Source organism: Thunnus albacares, chromosome 22 (genome assembly GCF_914725855.1).
Source record: "Thunnus albacares chromosome 22, fThuAlb1.1, whole genome shotgun sequence".
Lineage (NCBI taxonomy): Eukaryota > Metazoa > Chordata > Actinopteri > Scombriformes > Scombridae > Thunnus > Thunnus albacares.
Window position 1 is genome coordinate 3,219,945 of NC_058127.1, and position 21,615 is coordinate 3,241,559.

A 21,615-nucleotide genomic window follows, 5' to 3' on the forward strand; every position below is an offset into this window, starting at 1 on the left:
TCCTGAATACATCTGTTTTTTACAGTTATTTATTAATCTCAAAGAAGTAACAGTTTGCAGAAGATGTTTGAGAAATCTACTAATGTTGCACATTAGTTTTGGTAGGGACACCACATGGGGTTAATATTTCTGCTACTGACCTAATGTTCATTATCTGCCTTAACCACACTCATTGCCTATTTTATAAATATATAACAGAGAATAAAGAAACTGCACTCAGTAATTATATCACACAGTCATTATTATTATATCACATAGTGTGTCTGCTTCAGGTCAAACTGATGTACACTCATGTTCATGGTTGACCACAATAAGACTGTTTTAAATGAGTAGCTGCTCTATTCTTGTAAACAGAATCCTCAGACGTGTGAGAAGGCAGAGCAGATAGAACAAGGTGGTTTAATGGCTACATTCTAATAAACCGCTCGCTCTTAAATATAGACACAGCTGAGGTGCTCAGATGAAGGCCAACAATGTTGATGACTGGTTGTCTATTTTGAATTTCTTTTGACAGTAAATCTTCTAACTAAAAAACAACGACAAAAAAATGATATCAAATTCATACTTCATTTTTATTTATAAAGCCAAATGTTAACTGTATAAAAATGTACAAAACTACACTATAATTTCATTTAGTGGTCTTAAAAACAGTAGATTTGAAAACTTCTGACTTTTTTGACACTTCATTTACAGGTCTATTAATACTATTGCATACATTTGTGTTAGGTAACCACTGAGGGAAACACAGGAAATCTATTTTTTAATGATGAAAAGCCTTTGCAGTGCTCTTCAGCCAACATGTACACAGACGGAAATAGACAGAATGAGCACCAATTGTGAATTTCAACCTTTTACTTTTACAGTAACTTTCTCTTTTTCATATAGCTATGCAGTCAATAAAAACAAATGTCTGAACGTGATAACAAAATGTTGAAGAAGATACTAGAAATAATGTACAAACTGCTGTAGTAGCCACAATTATGGTTCCGTGTTGTTCTCTGTCTTGCACACAGTATGTAACAGTCTCTCCTCCTCAGTTGTTTCAGCTCTCAGTGATCTGGAAGGCACATCAACCAATAGTTTTCAAGATGGTAAAATAAATATTAATAAAAAATACATGCACTTCAAAAGAAGTTGACATATTAAGAGAAGAACACATTATTTAAACTTAATTTTTATCAAGGCTAGCATTATGTATCTGAGTAATAGAGAGGTTTTGATAGAGAATTATAAACCCATATCCATAACTGTGGTTGGATTTTTTTGGAAAAAGACTTTGTAGATGAGTCACAACCTTATATTTCTGTCAAACCAATAAACCAACCTACATTTTTATTTATTTTTTTATTTTTTTAGTTATTTCTATGATTGGCTGGTTGGAATTAAGGGTTGGATAAACTAAAATTTTGTTCAATTGTTCATAGGCCATTGAATGTCTCGTTAAAGTAAGTTTATAGATCTGTTAGTCAGAGTGTCTTCATCAAACCTCAAGTCAAACTGATAATACTAGTAATACTAGTAATTGACTACAGTCAGTGTAAAGGCTGCAGCAGCTTTGTTCCTGTAAATGCATGCAAGTGTCTGAACAGACAAAGCAGAAAGAATAAGGTTTAAATGTTATAATATTATAAAATGCTGCAAGAAAGATGAAGCTTTCAGATCAAAGCTAATGATGATCATAATTATTATTTAGAACCATGTCAGACTAAACTTCAACTTTGTTCAACTTGGATGGTTGAATGAGGTTGAATAAATGCCCTTATTCATTTCATATTAGAGGTAACTTGTGGCATAACAGATTTGATGTGGTTTATGCTGTTTTCACTGTCTGCGAATTATAAATGAGTTACTGTTAAGTAACACAATGTTAATAAAGTACCTTTCTGCTTCCTCTTTGCTATGACAACAGCATACGTCATGTCATGTGGATCAGCTACATTTGCCTCTTGACAACCTGAAACATAAAAAATACACTGTCATCCTTTATTTCAACAGAAAAACTAAGCAAGTGGGTATATAATATGCAATTAATTATTAATAAACAGGTATTAACAGGTATAGACAAAGGCACATTAATAAAACATATATCTATAAAGTTAGTTGTTGTTTCTATCATTACATTGCTGATGACAACCATCTTTCTATTTCTGTTAATTCCAACTTTATGCAGTCGAGTTAATGTAAATGATTTGCTAAAGCTGTTCCCTCGTCTGGCTCAAATAAAGAATTAGTCAAACTCTTTCTTCAGTTACAGTATACCCTGCCATCGTATCAAGATTTTAAAAGCCAAAGGCAGTATACAACTGAAAATGTATCTATTTGTTTAGTCATATGGTGAGAATCTCAAACTTTTACAACAGCCTAAACAATTTAAGACCTACTAACCACATAAAAAATATGTGTGAAAAGTATTGTTCATATGTGATATTTGCACTTTATTTGGTCAATGCAACAATAAAGAAAATTCTACCACAACCATAACTGCACATGTGACCATGCAACTTTAAACCCAAGAAAAGGCACTGTTTTTCATCTCCTGCTGTGGCTTTATCCTCAACATAAAGTAAACATAAATCAAATATTATGAAATTTGAATAAAATAATATAAAAAGTGGTACCTCTCTTCTTGTATTTTGTGACATTAGCATATATGACTTCCGAATAGACTGAAATAAATAAAACAACAATATATTTCAACAGAAGTACTACTTAGAAGTAGTAAGACAGACATATGTACATATAGACTTAAAAAATACTAATCTTTCCATGTTAAGTCAGTTAATCTCTTTCTATATTATCTTGATACTAATTTATAAGGCAGCCTCTATTGGAAGTCTTCTTCTATAATAGCAGTTACTAAGCTTTATGTTTCTTAACTATATGAAACTCACCTAGGTCCGATCCTGGAGTTGGCATGTCAGAGGAAAAACATGTTACTAGAATACAATAGAAGTGAAAATAAATACCCAATGGAAATATAGAAAAAAATACAGAATTTGAGAACTACTAAGAAACATACATATGGCTAAGTTTTCATACAGGAAAGCTGGATACTCTCCTCACCCATTATTTTTGCCTTGCTACATATAAGGAACACTACTTTCTGCATTGGCGCTGAATGTTTGCACCTGGCATAAACATAATAAATGTAAATGTAATTCCAACAATACTGGGTTGTGTTACCATAGCGACTAAATGAAATACCCAAACTATCCTGGGTTCTCAGCTTCCAGGAGAAAAGTCATAATTTTCACATTAATATCCATGATTTAAAACTAGTACTAATAGGTTAAAAAATATTTTTATTTAGCTTTTTCTTTGCCTCTGTGTTTCCGAAAGTGAAGTAGTCCCACCAACACCAACAGCACAGCCACACACAAAATGGTGAACACAACTGGTAAGAGGATGGAGAGCTGAATGGAGCCAGGGTGGGGAGGATGAGACTCTTGACCCTCTTGATCCTCTTGATCCTCTTGATCCTCTTGAGGTGTTGTCTCTTGATTTGTTGTTAACACTGCACCTAGCAGTCAACACAAACACCATGAGAAAAGATATTTCGATAAGTAAATATTCTAGTAACTGTTTTATAAAACTGTTGGGCCTCACCTCTGACAGCCAGCCAGCTCTCTGGTGATTCTCCAGCTCCAGAGATTTTACATTTGTAAAGACCTTCATCAGACATGGAAATATTGTGAACATTCATCTTGCCTGTATAATCTGTTTTAATGAGGTGGCCATCTTTATAGAAATCAGCTGGGGAGTTGGAGGAAGTTGTCTTTTTTCTACAGCGCAGAGTGACAGCCTGTTGTTCGATCACAGGGAGAGCAGGAATCTCCAGGATCACATCACCATCTTAAAAGCAAGAAAATAACACATTTACATGAATTCAAATATAATCTTGCACATTTGATAAAAAATATGTTATAACTACTGGAGTCCAATAATAGACCTGAGCTTGCAGCCAATTTTACCTGGTGGTCAGGTGACCACTGTGTCTTTGCTGGGCAGAAAAAGTAACTAATGCTTTGAAACTGCTTTCATGTCCAAAAGATTTAACAACACAGGCACCAAAACAAGATGAGAAGCATTTCATAATTCATGCATAATTCCTGAATGTATAATAATCTTCCAGTCCTATTTGCACTGAACCACAAAGTGCGAGAAGTTCACATAAAAGTTTTCTGGAAGTTTCAGCTGCATTTCGCCATTTTGAAGAATATAACACATGCTGGTTGAGCAAGTAGTTGCTTAACATACCAGTGACAGTGATGTTGAGAGTGTTGCTTCTCTCTCCTCCTTCATTTTCACACCAGTACTCTCCACTGTGTGATGTATAGACAGGTTTAATGTTCAAGGATCCTGCTGCTGTCTCCCACTGAGAATTAAATGAAGATCTCTTTTGCATCACTCTCCATTCAGTTGGGCTGTGAAACCCCGAACAATTAAAGGAGATGGATTCATATTCAAAGAACTGCAGTTGGTTTGGATCAACATGAGGAAAAACTGCATCTGTGACAGAGAAAAAAAGAAATATAAATGAGAGATATCTTCCCAAATTCAATATCCACTTTAAGAAAACTTGTTGCACACTCAAATGTAGAGCAGTACCTTTGGAACTCAAGTTTTCCCTAACACTCTCTGTGTAAAAGTGAAGCCGTCAAATTCAGTATGCCTCATATTTGAAATATCAATTTGGGCATATTCATGCATGATGTACTTGGATTAAACATATATAGAAATGATTGGTTTGTATCTATGCAATTGGTTCTGATCTTGAGCAGTGAGCAGCAGCAGTGCATTCACCACTGAACACCGCTGAAGAGACAAAGGGAACTGCCTGTCAGATGTAAATGTCTCTATGTAAAATTCATTCTTGCCACTGAGGAACCCAAACATGACACCAAAGGTTATCATGAAATTATCATAAAAGTGTTAATCATGAGCTAACTCTACATATAATCATGTTTAGTCTCCTTGATTGAGATCTGATACTTTATGACAGACAGTTTGCATCTTTACTACAAATTGTCCTTTACTTCCTTATCTTTGATTCATGTTCAAATCTACTGCCATTTTAGGAGAATGTGGTGCAGTAATCATAATACAACAGTAAATGGTCATAAAACTAGTGAGTGAATGGTATTTATTTTACCAAATCAATATCGATGTCTCACGTTTGAAATATCAACATGGGCATATTCATGTTTAATGTACTTTGATTAAACATATATAGAAATGATCTGTTTATATCTATGCAGTTACTTACAAACCTCAGCTTACCAGCTTGCTGAGAAGTGTTCTGTATTTGAGCAGTTAGCAGCAACAGTGCATTCACCACTGGAGAGACAAAGAGCTGTGTATCAGACATAAATGTCTTTATTTTGTGTACAATTAATGTGTGCCACCAAAGACCCATATGTGACACCAAGGGTGTCATGAAATCATCATAAAACTGTTATCATGAGCTGCACCTACTTAAAATCATATTTAGTTTCCTTAATTGAGATGTGACACTTTATGACAGAAAATGTTGTTTTTGCATCTTTACTACAAACTGTCCTTTACTTATCTTTGTTCAGTTCTATTGCCATTGTAGAGGAATTTAGTGACCAAATCAAACTGAACATCTGAAAGTGAATGGGGGGACAAAAGAAGGAGTTTGTGTAAATCCACTTGAATGAAGCATTGCAGCAAACAACACATGACGCTGTGATGCTCTACCAAACACTATATTCATGTCAAACTGATAATACACATTGATTTGACTGATAACATTGATTAAGTTCCTTTTAAATTTCAGGTGCACTTTATAAATGATAATAAAAAATGTAGTACTCACAGAGTCTAATGCAGAGTGCTGTGACCTCCATGGTGTCTGGCTGCTGACTGTCTGAGCATGCGACTGAATAGAAGCAAGATATAATGTAGGTTAAGGTGTAGTACTTCCTCTTCCTGTGCAGTTTGTATCTAGCGTAGAGACCACAGCAGTTTATAGCATTATAGCAGTTGTTCAGACAGAAGCGTGCTGGAGGTTGTTGATGAGTTGATGAGTCAGTGGGCAGAGCCACTGTGTTTTAGCAACTAGTAAACCTGAGTGACCGGAAATCTAGTAAAACATTATCTATTTTTATTTAACCTAATTATATATTTTAAAGTTTCTCCACCAATTTTACACATTAAGTCTAGTTTACCCAACACAGCGATTATTATTCAGCCTGTAAAAGCTGTTGTGTAATGTCTTCTGTGGCTCTGGAAGAGTCAGAGAAAATAACCCTTTATGTCATAGTGATGTCATCAGTTCATGGTTGCCTTGGTTTCAGCTTGCAGTCTACAAATGTTTATTAGAAAGCTTTGTGTTACAAACATAGAGTTTGAGACATGAGCATATAAGCAGGGAAGATGTCACAAATGACATTATTGAGTTGCATTATGGGAAATGTAGGATTCAGTGTTGTCAGGACTTAAGACTAAATATCAGGATATCTGGGCCTCTGCTGCTTCGATTTTGACAGTTACTTTTTAAAAGGCCACAGAGTTGGAAGAACAATATCATCTAAAACATAATTTCTCTTCTTTGTAACTGAGGGGCCCAAACCAGGGACAAAAGTAGAAAAGTATTTAAACAAAGGTGTCCAAATAACTGCTCTGTCTCTCACAAGCAGGGTTACATTGGAGAGAGTAGTCCTCTTCTGCCCTCTGCTGTAAAGCAGCCGGCTGTAACATTTCAATGATTTCCTTCCTCTTTGTTGCCAAGACTGCAAAGAGAAAACCTTTGCAAAATAAAACAGAGCAAAATAAAACAGTATCATTTCATTGTTTTGCTCTTCCTTTATTCAATTGCGGCATAACATCACACTTTTTATTTATCTTATTAACAAACCAGAGGCAACCATTTTTTCACATATTGATAATTTCTGTGCACATAAAGTTAATCTGAGACAACCCCTATATTGCCTGATCTTTCTTGTGGTGACATTCATCGCCCCCCAGGATGACTTGACTAATAATTTTGGCTGGCCAATCAGAAGAGAGTGGGCTCATCAGGAGGGGGGCCTCAAAGAGAAAAGAGCTAAATGAGCTAAAAGAGTTTTGAACTGTAAATCATGAAAAGATATTATCTCAATTATTATTATCTCAATCATCTCCATGTTGAATCCGGACCCGCCTGGACCTGTAAATATAAGACCTGTGACCCAACTCATAATTAAACACATAGGCTGCATAGTCACTCAATTTAAAGTGTTTCTTTTTACTTGTTGTGAAACTCTAATCTGTGTCTCTGCAAGGAGGGCAGAACTGTACATTCACTGACCTTCACACAGTGTGCACAAACAGATCCGCAGTCGCAGATACTGCAGCGCTTTCTCTCACTCTCACTCAAACATACACACAGATAGATTCTAGTATCTAGACTCTAGTATCTATTGATTAGTAAGCATTGTGTGGTTGGGTAGTTTACTGACTTCAATATACGAGCAGAAAAAAGTTACATCACTTAAAAATAAACTGCAACTGACATTATGATTTACCGAATAGAATTTAGATTTTGATGAATGCCCTTATGATTATTTTACTATTTTGTGTCATGATTATGTTTCCAAGAGTTGTCGTGTTGTCTTTTTGAATAAATTGTAATGTTATTTGCTTTATTCCTCTGTGAAAATGCACATGTGACTCCCTCTCTCTCTTTCTCTTTGTGATGTGAGAAACAATAAATACACTCCTGTTAACAGATGAACAAATACGTTTTGATCCTTAATTACGATGTCCGTCCTGAACATCTTTCATCAGAATTAAAGCAGCAAGTCAAACTTAAGGATTTATTCATTTTTACAAATAGAAACATTTGCATTAAATCACACAGCCACATTTGAGCCTAACAGTATAAAACCATATGAATGTAAGTATTTCTTATTCATTAAAATAAAACAAATTTATTACAGCTGATGTGTCTTGTACCATGTTTTAAACATCATTTAAGAGTGTGTGTAGATCTGAGTAGGCAGTGATATTAAACAGTAGAGTTCCTTCTAGTTATCCAGGATCTCTCCTGCGCGCCTTTTTGTTTTCCATGATGCACCGGGTCAAAGTACAGTTTTTATAATTCAAGGACTTTGGCTGTAAACTTTGTAGTCTTGGGAGTGAGCTGAATCAGAGATACAACAGGTATGTGCCTTTTATTAAATATATATTCTTTTATTTAAATTGTAACGGCACTTTCACTACCTTTTCGTTGAAAGGAATGTGTCAGTTGCATATTGTGGAGCAAAAGCAGTTTGTTATTTACAGTGTAACTTCACAATTGACTGCTCTACTACGTCAATCGTAAGTGAAACTTCTTCTCACACAAACTATTAACTTATTAATTCATGTGTATTTTACTAACTGCAGCATAACAAATTTCACATTTCAATTTTACCGTGGCTTATTGCACTCAAAATCATATGTGAAATTAAGTGAAACTAGTTCTCACACTATTAAACCATGGGGAGCACACCTTTTTCTGCTGATGATGGTAAAAGGAAAATATTAAAATGGAGGATAAATCGCCTCATTGTTACATTATATATTTAATTGTTTATTTTAAATGGCCATATGAACTTTTGGTCAGGGTTTTTTCTCGAGTTTGAGATTCTGACTTTGAAGAAAAAGAAGTCCAAACACTTCATTTATCTGAGTAATTGCCTTTCCTTCTTGGTCTTCTTATTTCTCCTTGTTGTTAATGTATTCATGTATTTGTAAAGCATTTCCTTGACTCAGCTATACAACAGGTATGTGCCTTTTGTTGAGAAAATATATTTTTATTTCAATCTGTATGGTATTTTCACTGCCTTTTTCATTTATAGAAACATGTCTATTGCGTATTGTGAAGCAAAAGTGTTCATTTAAACATTAGTGTTATAAGTAGTGGAACAGGTGGACCCAAATGCAGAGACTGTAGGCAAAACAGGACTGAAGAAAAACTTCTTCATTCTGAGACTGTGCAGGCAAAACAAAAAGCTGGTTGAGTTAACCAAAACTGAACACAGGACAAGACCAAAGAAACAGAACAGACTGAACCAAACAGAGGATCCAACAAAACTGAAAATCAGGACTAAAATACAAACTGAACTAATCAAACAACAAGGAACAGGTGGCAAGACACAAGGGCAGGCTGGGAGCTAATAGGCTGAAGGAAACACAGGGAGCAGGGCAGGGTTAACAAGCTTGATACAGGTGCAGGAACACAGGAGGGAAACAGAGCAAATGGAAAACCAAAACCCAGAAAACACAATAAACTTAATACAACCCAGCATGCATTAACCCATCAAAGAAAACACATGAATATAAACCCAAGTACACAACCCCATAAACTAACTAATAATGCAAGACAGTCCTTTAAACCTACAACCCAAATGATAAACTAGTACAACCATATGAGTCCATGACAATCAGGTCCTTACTCAGTGTTGCCTATGTTGTGACCTAGAAATATTTGGGAGACTATGTTTCATGATGCTATACACGAAGAATATACCAGAAAATATATTTTAATTTATTTTTTTATTTTTTGTCCATTATTAGTATTATTAGAGTCCTGTCTACTTAAGGGTGCAATCCCCACTATTTCCTACTGTGTGGCTTGTTTGTATTGGCCATGTTTGATACTTTTTATGTATGTTATCTTTTATGTATGACTGTTGTCATGACACACTGTGTCATGACAACAGTGTAACTTTACAACTAACTGCTCATATTGTCTCAACTGTAAGTGAAACTAGGTCTCATACTAATACTGAACCATGAAGGGAATATCTTTTTCTGCTGACGATGATACAAGAAAAGATATTAAATACAACAGGGTTTGTTGTTATATTTCATTGTTTATCTCAAATGGCCTTTATGAACTATTAATCAGTCTTCATCTTGCATTCAGATTTGCATATCCATCCACATTTTTCAGGAATGCTTTCTTCAACGCTTTCAGTTTTCAGTTTGTAGTTTGAGTGTGAAATTACATATTAACATATTAGATTATTTTATTAGTTTCTTTTTTCATAATAATTTCTGAAGTCTTTTTTTCAGTCTGCTAAAGAATTTAATTTAAGGATTTTTGCTGATTATAATTTGTGCCAAATTTCACCACCCTTTCTGTATTTCTAAATGTCCTAACATTTAACCATTATATACCTGTTTTACACAATCACCAGGAATTTAAAGAAATTTACAGGAAGTTCCTGTAAAATAAAGGGTTATTCATGTTTTCTCTTTTTTTCACTCCAGAACTCTAAGATGCTTTGCCTCAAAGATGGACTAATTCTTACATCTCAGCTCAGTTATATCAATGTTTTGGTTTTCCAGCACACTGTGATCCTGCTTCTACTGACAGACACTCATAGAGGTAACTGACATCAAAGTCAACCTTTATAACAATGCATGACAGTGCAATACTTCTGTAAACGTGAGTTAGTTCTGATTGCAGGATTTAAAAACTGATCTTTGTATTTCCAGGTCAGTCTCAGGGGGTTGGACCATCTCAGCTGATAGTAGCATCACTTGGTGATGATGTTATCTTGCCATGCAATCCTGAACCTGCCGTGGACTCTGTGTCCAGGAGTCTGGAGTGGGGCAGACCTGACCTGGAACCCAGATTTGTCCACGTGAGGTATGAAGGTCAAGACCTTCTGGCTGATCAAAACCCGTCCTACAAAGGAAGAACGTCAATGTCCATCGAGAAACTGAAGCACGGAGACCTTTCACTCACACTCTCCAAGGTGAAAGTCTCTGATAATGGAATATATCGATGCTATATTCCCTCAGAGGGCAGAAAATCTACTGTTCAGCTTGTTGTTGGTAAGTGGGCGTAATCATTGTGTTCATTTATTTATTTTACAGGTAATGGTTTTACATTATGCTGCTGCATACTCATATGCTACCTCGTTTCATGCCCTCATGTGTAGAATATTTGGGGCATGGCTCTGGTGATGGCACTTTTATAAAGAGATATCTCTGTTTAGTACAGCCACCCAGTAACCCTCCTCATTCAGATGATTCCTGAGCTCCATCAGAGATGTTGGGACATTTTTATTTCAAGCTAAAAGTCTAAACTTGGTCTGCTATGTCTTGTCAGGGAGGGGTTGGGGGGGGGGTTTCTGTTCTTTGTTTCCATGATAAACACTTGCATAACAAAAAAGTCAACTGAAGAAAGATGCATTTAAAGCATTAATCTCAGATATTATTAGATTTTTAATATGAATTTATTTTCACTGAGACACAATAACTTGTTTCTTCTCTTTTTTCTTCTTCAAGACAAAAAATGACTTGTTGTTTAGCAAATTACTGCATCACAAGAATACGATATGGCTACATCTACTAAGTTATATTTGGATTTCAATGTTTGTCACATTGATCTTCAGCTGTATACACATATGGAAATCAATTACATCTGTTTAGGGCTACCTCAGCACTCGGTCCACTAGTTTGAAGCCGTAAACGTTTTGTTCTCACTTTGGTCAGACCACCTTGAAATCTTCTGTATTGGGACCTGAGTCTGGTGGGGTTCTTGTTATTGCTGCAGGTCTTTGTGTAATTATGTCTAATGCCCGAGTGCAGTCTCTATCAGTACTGATCATGTGCAGCATCATCATCATCACAGGAGACAGAAATGTGTTTTTTGAGATGTATTGCTGCAATGATATTTTCAACCAGGAGAGAGAGTCCAACACCAGTTTTATCCACCAAAAGAATTTAGAGTTTTTAACTGCATTGCTCACTATGTTTATTGATATAATTGTCCATATGCACTGTATATGATTGTGTTCAAAAAACAAAAAAAGTTCAAAAAGCACATTTTGGGTTTTACATTTATGTGAATTCTGCTCTCTCTCATCATCAGGTTCTGTCTCCTCACCTGTCATAGCAGGGATAAACATAAACAGCAATGTAGTGATTTTACAGTGTGAGTCTAAAGACTGGTATCCAGAGCCTGAGGTGTTTTGGTTGGACGGTGAGGGAAACCTCCTCTCTGCTGGACCTACAAAGACAGTCAGAGGTCCTGATGTCCTCTATACTGTCAGCAGCAGAGTGACTGTAGAGAAGAGACACAACAACAACTTCACCTGTAGAGTCCAACAGAAGAAAATCAACCAGATCAGAGAGACACACATTGACATTTCAGGTGTCTTTTTTATCTCATCTCTAATATGCTCTCCTTCTTACCATACAAAGCTTTAAATACTCTGTTTGCCATTTTGATTTGTGTTTTATCATTTCAGCTGAATGCCCTGGGATACCGTCAAGTTTTGCTGCTCGTATCATCATTGTCTTCGCTGCTTGCTTCATCTGGACTCTTGTATTTGTGTTTGTTGCGTGGAAATGGCACAAAACAAGAGGTAAGACAGCAGTTCAATGTGTTTCCTCTTACACACACACACACACACACACACACACACACACACCATATATATATATATATATATATATATATATATATATATATATATATATATATATATATATATATATATAACAAAAGTGAAATATAAAGGGGTTTTCAGTGGATACATCCGAAGTGAAGTAAATGCAAATAAGCTGCTCTTAATTTTTAATGATTATTGTGTTTTGAGGTTCATCATAGTTTTGTGCTCTTCTGTGAACTTTAACCTAAATGATTTCCTGCTTCTACATTCACACAGAGACCAAAGAGAAGCAAGAAGAAGATGAAGCTGAAAAGCTTTTGGCAGAAAACAAGAAAAAAGAGAAAAAGGCCAAACTTGATGAAGAGTTACAGAAGAACAAAGAAAAACAGACAGACTTGGAGCAGATGGTTAATACAGTGATGGAACAGAAGAAGGAACTGGATAACCAGAAAGATCAACTCAGTCTTCAACAAGAAGCGATGGAGAAAATGTGTGATGAAATTGAGAAGAACGTTCAGTCAGTGGAGAAAGAGACAGAAAGTGACAGAGTGAGGGGATTTATAGAACTGAAAGAAATCATACTAGAGGTCAAAAAAAGTCTGCGGGAGAGAAAGTATGAAAGTCAGAAACTGCAACAGAACACAGATAAACTAATGATCAAAACAAATACTGTGTTTAATACAATGACAAACAGGAAGAGGGCAGTAGAGGACCACATGGAGAAAATCAGAGAACAGCAACAGGAGATATTGGAACAGAGCACAGACAGGGAACTCAACTCATCAAGATCAGATAGATCACTAGACGACAACTAAATCTAAGTTTTAGTGATTATCAATGTTTTCAAAGTTTCACTTTAATCTGTAATCAGACTTACAGTAAAACATTTGAGGTGTAATCAGAGGTATAAAAATAATCTTGTAATAAGAAAGGCAACTTGTTTTCAGCAGAAACAAGTAGTGACACAACACTGACGTATCATCGGCTTTTAAGTTGATATGTTGAACTTGTTAGCAAACAGTTGCTTATTTCCACACCCAGCAGTTACAGAGCAACATTATCATTCATTTGGAGTCGTGTTTCTGTCCACCTGGTGAATGTAAGTTCAATATTCACTCTCTTTTAGCTCTGTTTTTGCTCTCTACCAACTCCTGAGGGAAATATCTGGCTCTTTAGTAGCTGCTCCACTATGTTCACCAGCTAGTCTACAGCTAACTGTGTGTGTGTTTGCTGCTTGTTTGTTGTTTTTATGTACAGCTCTACTGTAATATTGTAAAGTTGAACTTTGCATTCCCAACAGAATCTTTTAAATTATTGTGAATATTTTGTGTGAAATTGTGAAACAAAAATCATCATCTTCTGAAATTTTTCTTTTTCTATTTTATTTTATTTTGGTTGTTTATATTTTTGTATGCATTTGTATTTCTTTTTGGATCATTTGCAAACTGTTGGCTGCTTTAAGTGTATTTTAATATTTTTTGGTATGAACAAGGTTTTGCTTTTTATTTCATGTGTTAGATGGAAAAATGAACACATTTTTATGATGGATGTCCAGAAACAGAGCAAAATAAATATAACAGTATCATTATGTTGCTATAGGGCCGTGACAGTAGCATACCTCTTAAACAACCTAAAGTTGTTGGTTGGTCTTTTGTTGCTCTTCTTTTCATTTTATATGCCAGCTGGGTATTGCTCGCACTGGTAGTTACTGCTGCTACTTGAGAAGGTGGGAGGACGGGTTGGGTGCAACCAAGTCTCACAATACAGGGGTGGAAAGGGGTTGAAAAAATGTTAGTCTTTGCTTGCTAATTACATTGAATCAAGAAAACCAACCACTCATGTTTTATAACTGTACATATTTTTCATTCATCATTATGATATGATATTTGGGAGAGTTGTACTGGCCGGTTTTGATTATAATTTACGCCTATGTTGTGGCCTCACATTCCAACTCAGTAACCGGTGGAACAATTACAGGACATGGGGCTCCAAAAACCATATTAGTAACTACATTGTCTTGTCACACACAGGATGAGCACAATCCACTGGTGCTCTCTGCTCCCAAAATGCACAGATATAATATGGTTTTTTAGATACGTAATGCTAGCCTTTATAAAAAAAATAGGTTTAGATAATGTGTTCTTCTTTAAATATGTCAACTTATTTTGCAGTGTATGTATTTTTTATTAATATTTATTTTATCATTTTGAAAAGTATAGTCCGATGTGTCTTCCAGGTCACTGAGAGCAGAAACAACTGAGGATGGAGGAGAGACTGTTACATACTGTGTGTAAGACAGAGAATAACATACAATCATAATTGCGGCTTCTAGAGCAGTTTGTAAAATTTTTCTAGTATCTTCGTCTACATTTTGTTGTCACATTTGTTTTTATTGACTGCATGAAAAAGAGAAAGTTACTGTAAAAGTAAAAAGTTGAAATTCACAATTGGTGGTCATTCTGTATTTCTGTCTGTGTAATCTATTGTATTTAAGACCATTAAATGAAATTACAGTGTCATTTTGTACATTTTTAAACATTTAACATTTGCTTTTATAAATAAAAATAAAGTATGATTTTTTCTGTTATGTTGTTAATTTTTAGTCAATAGATTTAATGTCAAAGGAATTTCAAAATAGACAACCCATACTTCTAAATCATCATCATTGTTGGCCTTCATCTGAGACTCCTTGTGGTCAACCACGAACATGAGTTAAAGATCAGTTTGACCTGAAGCACACACACTGTGTTCCAGATCTATAAATGTGAAATAATGACTGTGTGATATAATTACTGGATGCAGTTTGTATATTCACTGTTCTCCAACAACAACAACAAAAAACAGACTATTGACATGGAGGAATCCGTACCAATAGCCAGTTCCTTAAAAAAACCAGCATAAACCAAAGTATGTGACTTTAGTTTTGTGTGTGATGAGCTGCCATGGCTTTAAAAAAACCCACATCTAATTTGATCACCTTTGACAGAAATCATGCCATTACTGATTCAGACATATGACAAGATGAGCCCATTAACTTAACTGGTTTTTAAGGTTATAGTGTAGTCCTGTGTAACTGGCAACCTGCCCAGGGCAGGGGCAGATACAAATCAACTCACAGGAAATGTGATTTTGGAAACAGCACACAGTTGAAGCTTCATTTACTGTAATAAAATGGAGCATACAGTTTACTGCTTCATTTAGAAATTACATGTGTTATGATATGCTGTAAATCCTTTCTCTTAAAAGGATTGTTGTATTTCCTTTCAATCTGTTCCCTCCTTTAATATTCACACAGAGACCAAGATGCACCCAAAACAAACTTCAGTAAACTTTAGATATTAGTTAAATCAACAACTGTTCAGTTCACACCGACACAGTCGGATGCTTCCCAGTTCCAGTTTCTGACATTTCTGAGACTGAATTTGATACTAACCTTTATCATGGCTTGCATTGTTTTCATTATTATGAAAAGAAACAACCATGACATGTATCAAAGACTCACAGCAAGTTTCCATCATGTCTGATTTCTTCAAACTACAAAAAAGTCTTTGGGCAGTTTTAACTCTCCAATAATGCATAATGGGAAGTCCCCTGATGTGCTGATCAGTTGGGGTCTGAGTCAAGTTAGTTAGGCTCTCAAGTCAAAAGACTATATATCACTATGTAACAATATTACAAGTTTTGACATGGTCTGAAAAAGAACAAACTAGAAATCCAAAGTTAAATTAACTTAACATAAATAAAATGTGTACATTTACATTAAGTCAATGATAAAAGATGTTTGGTTGCACTAAATTTCTTTATGATTTGCAGTGTAATTTCTATATTTGAATATTCAACACAAAGGATTCAAACCTGCTATCAAACAGAATGACAGGTCTTTTAAAACAGCTGACACAAAACCTAATCTAAAGGTGGAAAAGTTTGTTTACATCAGTAACAAGACATAAACCATATTATTATGTCAGGTATTGTACAGTAATAATCACAAAAAACAGTAAGATTTCAATTTTATGATTATTTTTGCTATGGGATTTGTTTGTGTATGTGATTAATTAATTTTCTGTGGGTAATCTAAATATTCATGATGCACTTTGTAATTTTTTTTAATCTTATTTTTTGTTAAATGTCTATAGAGAACCAACATTTGAATTGAATTCATCAAAGCCAATAAAAAGAACAAAAATCACCACTATGAATGTAGAGCTGTTTAGCTAGACATCAATGTTTCAGCAGCTATATGTGGCCTCAGTCGTGTGTGAATGACCTGATGTCAATGAAACAAACCCACAGCCTCTTTTTGTGGAGGTGTAGAGATGGTGTGGTTATACTGCACAGGGTTATAAAGATGCTCTCCAGGGTCAGAGTGGATAGTTAATGTGTAGACACTCAAGTTAGAAAAAGAAACAAAAACTGTGACTTTGTGGTTAGAAACTATTTGACCTGTCTTAACGTCTGAGAAACTTCATCTCATGATAGAGGCCACAGCACATGATATGTCTACTTTTATGTCTTATTCAAGTATTTTACACTTTTAAGTAGTTAAATCAGTCAAATAAGTCTTGTTTAGTAACAGAAAACAGCAGGACACACTAATGTATGTAGACTTTTATGTTTATTTAAAGAAAACAAGTTCAAATCTTGACTATAAACACATTTCTACACTTCTGCCTTTCGCATGAATTGTTATTGTCATTATATTATTAGATTCCCCCTATGTTCTGATAATGTATTGGACCTGTTCTTTACACACTCGAGCCAAGACATAAAACATGCTAACATGTCATTTAAAAATATATATTATTATAATATCATCGTAATAGACTTATTATCAGTAGAAAATAACATTATATCAAACATATACAATTTATAACATCAAAAAGATGAAAACATTTTTTGATCAGTGGTGCCTGATTGTATAAGGGACCACCAGGTTACCACCACAGTTTGTTTATTTGTTGTTTGATTTACAGTATTTGGATGTCATCATAGTTTGTCTTCTGTCCAGATCAGTCAGCTGTAGAAATTAAAAGAGAAATATATTTTAAATGTTTCATGTTCATTGTTTTCATAATGGAAACAACTATGATGAAATGCGAAATGAAACGTGCTCGACTGAAATATAGCTATTATAAAGACATAATAAATACACCATAAGTGTCGCCAGTGTGTGGGAGTCGATTTTTTGTTTAGTCATTAAAGACTATATATGTTTTATGACATATAAAAATACTTTTATAAAATGCTTTCAAAAATGATTTGTGTCTGATATAGTTTTTCCATAAAAAGTTACTTTAAATTCCAAAAATTACATCTCCTCCTTCTCCCTCATTGAGAAATCCAGAATCAGTGAATATTCAAATACTTTTCATTTCAAAAGTTTTGCTGCTGGACACAAAATGTCTCCTACTTGCAGACCTAACTGTGGTTGTTGTTATTTTTGGTGCATAAATGAGATAACAAAGCTGGGAGTACATGCTTTATTAATACACTTCACCAAACTGTTGTCTTTATTTATAAAAAATATAGTATAAAAGCTACTTAAAGTGTATTTTATCAGTGAGTAGTCATAACTGAATGGTCTTACCTCTGTCTTCGCCAAAGTAATGTTTTCTCAACACCAACGGCAGCAGAGCCACCCACAAAATGGTGGCAACAGTCCTTATGAACAGATAGAGGAGAATAGGAAGTTGATCTGAGCAAAGGGGGATGGGACACTCTGAAAAGATAATAGACAGTATTTGCTGTATTATTAAATAAGGCTCTGATACTAGTGTTTTCAAATATTTTAGACTTTGATGATATTTTAAATTTACCAAGATTGAGTATATATTCCATCTCTCTGAGTCTAATTCTAAACATCTGTTTCAAATATAAATATTTTGCCTATTTTTTACAACCTAACTATGTGGAGAGGAGAAGGGGAACAACAGGTTATGGAAAGTCCCTTGGGAGCAATTTTGCATGTGTCAGTAGCTCAGCTTTAGCTCAGCTCTGGGGAACACCCCGATCTCCGGGAGTGATGTCTAAAGTAGGAAATGTGTGTCATGTAGCAGGAGGCTGTGATTCCTCTTGTTGAGACCTGCTGATAGACGTAACAGCGGAGCAGAGGAGAGACACTAAGATAATGATATAACTGACCTGCGTGCTACTATTTAACATGTTTTTTTTCCCAAAAATAAATCATTTTTAAAATATTTGTATGAAACAAATATTCGTAAAAAACCCACTATTTGTGCTTTGCCGAATAACATATTTGTATTTGGGCACACCCCTAGGATCTCATGGATACAATTTCCGATGGTTACATGATAAAGTCCCAGTCTATTTTTTTGTTTTCATGTACTTTAAAGTTGTACTTTATCTCACCTCTGACAGTCAGCCGGCTCTCTGTTGATTCGCCACCTCCAGAGATGTTACACTTGTAGAGGCCTTCGTCAGACTTGGAAACACTGTTGATGGTCATGTTTCCTGTAGAGCTGCTCCTCATGAAGAGGCCATCTTTATAAAAGTCAGCTGTGAAGGTGGCGGAGGCCGTCTTGTTTCTACAGTGTAGAGTTACAGCTTCTCCCTCAATCACAGGAAGGACAGGACTCTCCAGGATCACAGTAACAGCTGATAAACATGTTTTATAAGACATAAAAGATATATTTCATGATTAAACATGAATTGTGAAGAAACTGGTTGTCACGTTCATAGCCTCTGAGGCCAGGTAAAAGATAAGATAAATAATATTGGAGTTGATCATTAGAAAAGTAGTAGATGAAACAACTGATAAGTTGATGTACTGTAAGTTGGGTACACAGTATTATTTATAATCTGCATATAACTTTTATTGTGTCTCACCTCTGACAGTCAGCCAGCTCTCTGCTGATTCTCCAGCTCCAGAGATGCTGCACTTGTAGGGCCCTTCATCAGACTTGGAAACACTGTGGATGGTCATCTCTCCTTTATAGCCAGTTCCAAAGTGGAGGCCATGTTTATAGAAATCAGCTATGTGGCTTAAAGCAGTGTTCTTCTTCCTGCAGCGCAGAGTCACATCATCTGCCTCCATCACAGGATGAGCGGGACTCTCCAGGATCACAGAACCAACTGATTGACATTTCATTTACAATAAATTATATTATCACCATATATTAATATTTTTGCAGCAATGGTATGTTTATGTTTAAGGAATTCAGGTTATTTTACTTTAAAGATTTTCATTAATGTCATGGACATTTGTCATCTAATCATTTTCTATGCATCACTGTATCATGCTGATCGGCTCGTTTAACATAAATGTTAAAAAATTGTATATTTTGTTGGGCCTCTGCACTGATTTTTAATAATTGCAGTGGTACTATGATTTAGTTTGGAATAATTTCTATATTTAGGTTTAAAAGGTGTCACAATTATTCTGCAGTTTATGTCTCACCTCTGACAGTCAGCCGGCTCTCTGGTGATTCTCCAGCTCCAGAGATGTTACACTTGTAGAGTCCTTCATCAGACTTTGAAACACTGTGGATGGTCATGTTTCCTGTGGAGCTGCTCCTGACTAGGACACCATCTTTATAAAAATCTGCTGTGAAGTAGGAGGAAGTTGTCTTCTTTCTACAGTGCAGAGTTGCAGCATCTCCCTCCATCAGAGGAAGGACGGGACTCTCCAGGATCACAGAACCAGCTGAACAACACATTCACAAAACGTATATGATACAAAACTTGACTTATAGCTATATGCAAAAACATTAGTGGCATCAGATAATAGGAGGAAGAATATAGATTTATGTAAATGTGCACACCTGCTTACCCGTCTCTAGTCCATAACTCCCTCCACAAAGTACTTATTTAGAGCTACAAACATTACACTTTTTTTAAGAAAATACCAATTTGGCTCATTTTTAAATGTAATTTGGTAAAAGACAATAATGCAGTTTTATTTAACTAACACTAAACTTACCAGCTTTCTGAGCACAATAATTATCCTGTACTTGTGTAACCAGCAGCAACAACATGTTTATCACTGGAGAGACAAAGGCAGAGAGCTGCATGTCAGATGTTGATTTTTTTTTTTTTTTTAATAGACGTACTGTACTTACTTGTGAAAATAAATATGTTTATGTAATAAATTTAAGTGTTAGCTAATCACTTAATGTAAATAACAATGAAAACGAGAAAAATAAAGCTGAGGAATGTTTGCAAATATCTTATTCAAAAAAGTACACTCTAAAAAAAGTATATTTACATACAATGCGCGGTAAAATTTCACATCATTTCTCATTTTTGAAGAATATTGTTGAGTATTTACAGCTAATTGCTGTTTTTTTTTTTTATTTCCTCCCATCAATTCCCCCAAAACAGTCAATCTTTGTTTTCAAAAATAAGACCAACACTTGTTATGCTACAATTTTTACATGGTTGTGCTAGTAAAAATACATTAAAAATGTATATTATGAATAAATCACTTAATGCCACAGATATGACAGATCTTTCTTTTGAAAAATAAAGACAAATATGGTGATTGTACAAAATGGCTGCATTCTTACAAGACTGTGTTGGCAGGAAATACACTGAAATCCCATTTTACTGTTAAATTCAAATTCAAAATTTTAAATACCTTTATTGATTGTCTGCCCAAAGTATATCACAATATACAGTAAACTGCCTGTTTGACATACTTGCATACACCTACAAGATTTCTTTTTCAATTTTGCCAATTTTATCAATACACAAGACATGTAAAACACGATATTTCAGAATATCTGACTGCTGATTATAATTTTCAAACAGTAATACAAAGACAAGCAGACTCAGTACTCACACAGTCTGATGCAGAGAGCTGTGACCTCCATGTTGTCTTGCTGCTGACTGTCTGAGCCTCAAACTGAATTGAGGTGAGGCTCTCATGCTAACCCCAACCCTTCCTGTATAGCTTATTTCTGGAGGTGATGGTAAGGTTTTATCTGATCATTAAAGCTCTGTTATGTGGGCCAAACAACACTTCATTTAAGTTAATAGTGTGTCTACATAGTGTGAACAAATCTTAAAACATTTTTTTTAAAACTATACTTCATATCTCACTCAAACAGTCATTAATTCACTTATGTGAAAGTGTCTACTCTGCCCTCTGCAGTAAATTTTTCACTACCAAACATCTCATTTACATTACCTTTTCCTGAGCAGCAAATCAGTTACTATGTAATTACAGGTATGAAAATTAAATTTAAAAAATGAAAGA

General features: G+C 35.1%; 3 protein-coding genes across 3 annotated transcripts; 1 reads left to right on the forward strand and 2 right to left on the reverse strand.

Annotated features, from left to right (window-relative positions):
- Positions 1-630: 630 nt before the first annotated feature.
- On the reverse strand, positions 631-5,549 carry LOC122974199 (Fc receptor-like protein 5). Its single transcript, XM_044342168.1, has 7 exons — positions 5,281-5,549; positions 4,258-4,509; positions 3,607-3,852; positions 2,892-3,520; positions 2,619-2,666; positions 1,880-1,954; positions 631-1,057 (listed from the first exon to the last, which is right to left on the reverse strand). The coding sequence occupies exons 1-4, from the start codon at positions 5,435-5,437 to the stop codon at positions 3,303-3,305; spliced, it is 873 nt and encodes a 290-aa protein (XP_044198103.1). The 5' UTR covers positions 5,438-5,549; the 3' UTR covers positions 631-1,057; positions 1,880-1,954; positions 2,619-2,666; positions 2,892-3,302.
- A 4,723-nt stretch (positions 5,550-10,272) lies between these two features.
- LOC122974439 (butyrophilin subfamily 1 member A1-like) lies at positions 10,273-13,213 on the forward strand. Its single transcript, XM_044342472.1, has 5 exons — positions 10,273-10,381; positions 10,492-10,833; positions 11,876-12,157; positions 12,255-12,371; positions 12,675-13,213. Exons 1-5 carry the CDS (start codon positions 10,273-10,275, stop codon positions 13,211-13,213), a joined length of 1,389 nt encoding a protein of 462 aa, XP_044198407.1.
- Positions 13,214-17,407: 4,194 nt separating this feature from the next.
- On the reverse strand, positions 17,408-21,229 carry LOC122974440 (high affinity immunoglobulin gamma Fc receptor I-like). The gene is made up of 6 exons (XM_044342473.1): positions 21,199-21,229; positions 19,816-20,061; positions 19,245-19,490; positions 18,768-19,013; positions 17,986-18,093; positions 17,408-17,415 (listed from the first exon to the last, which is right to left on the reverse strand). The coding sequence occupies exons 1-6, from the start codon at positions 21,227-21,229 to the stop codon at positions 17,408-17,410; spliced, it is 885 nt and encodes a 294-aa protein (XP_044198408.1).
- Between the last annotated feature and the right edge of the window lie 386 nt (positions 21,230-21,615).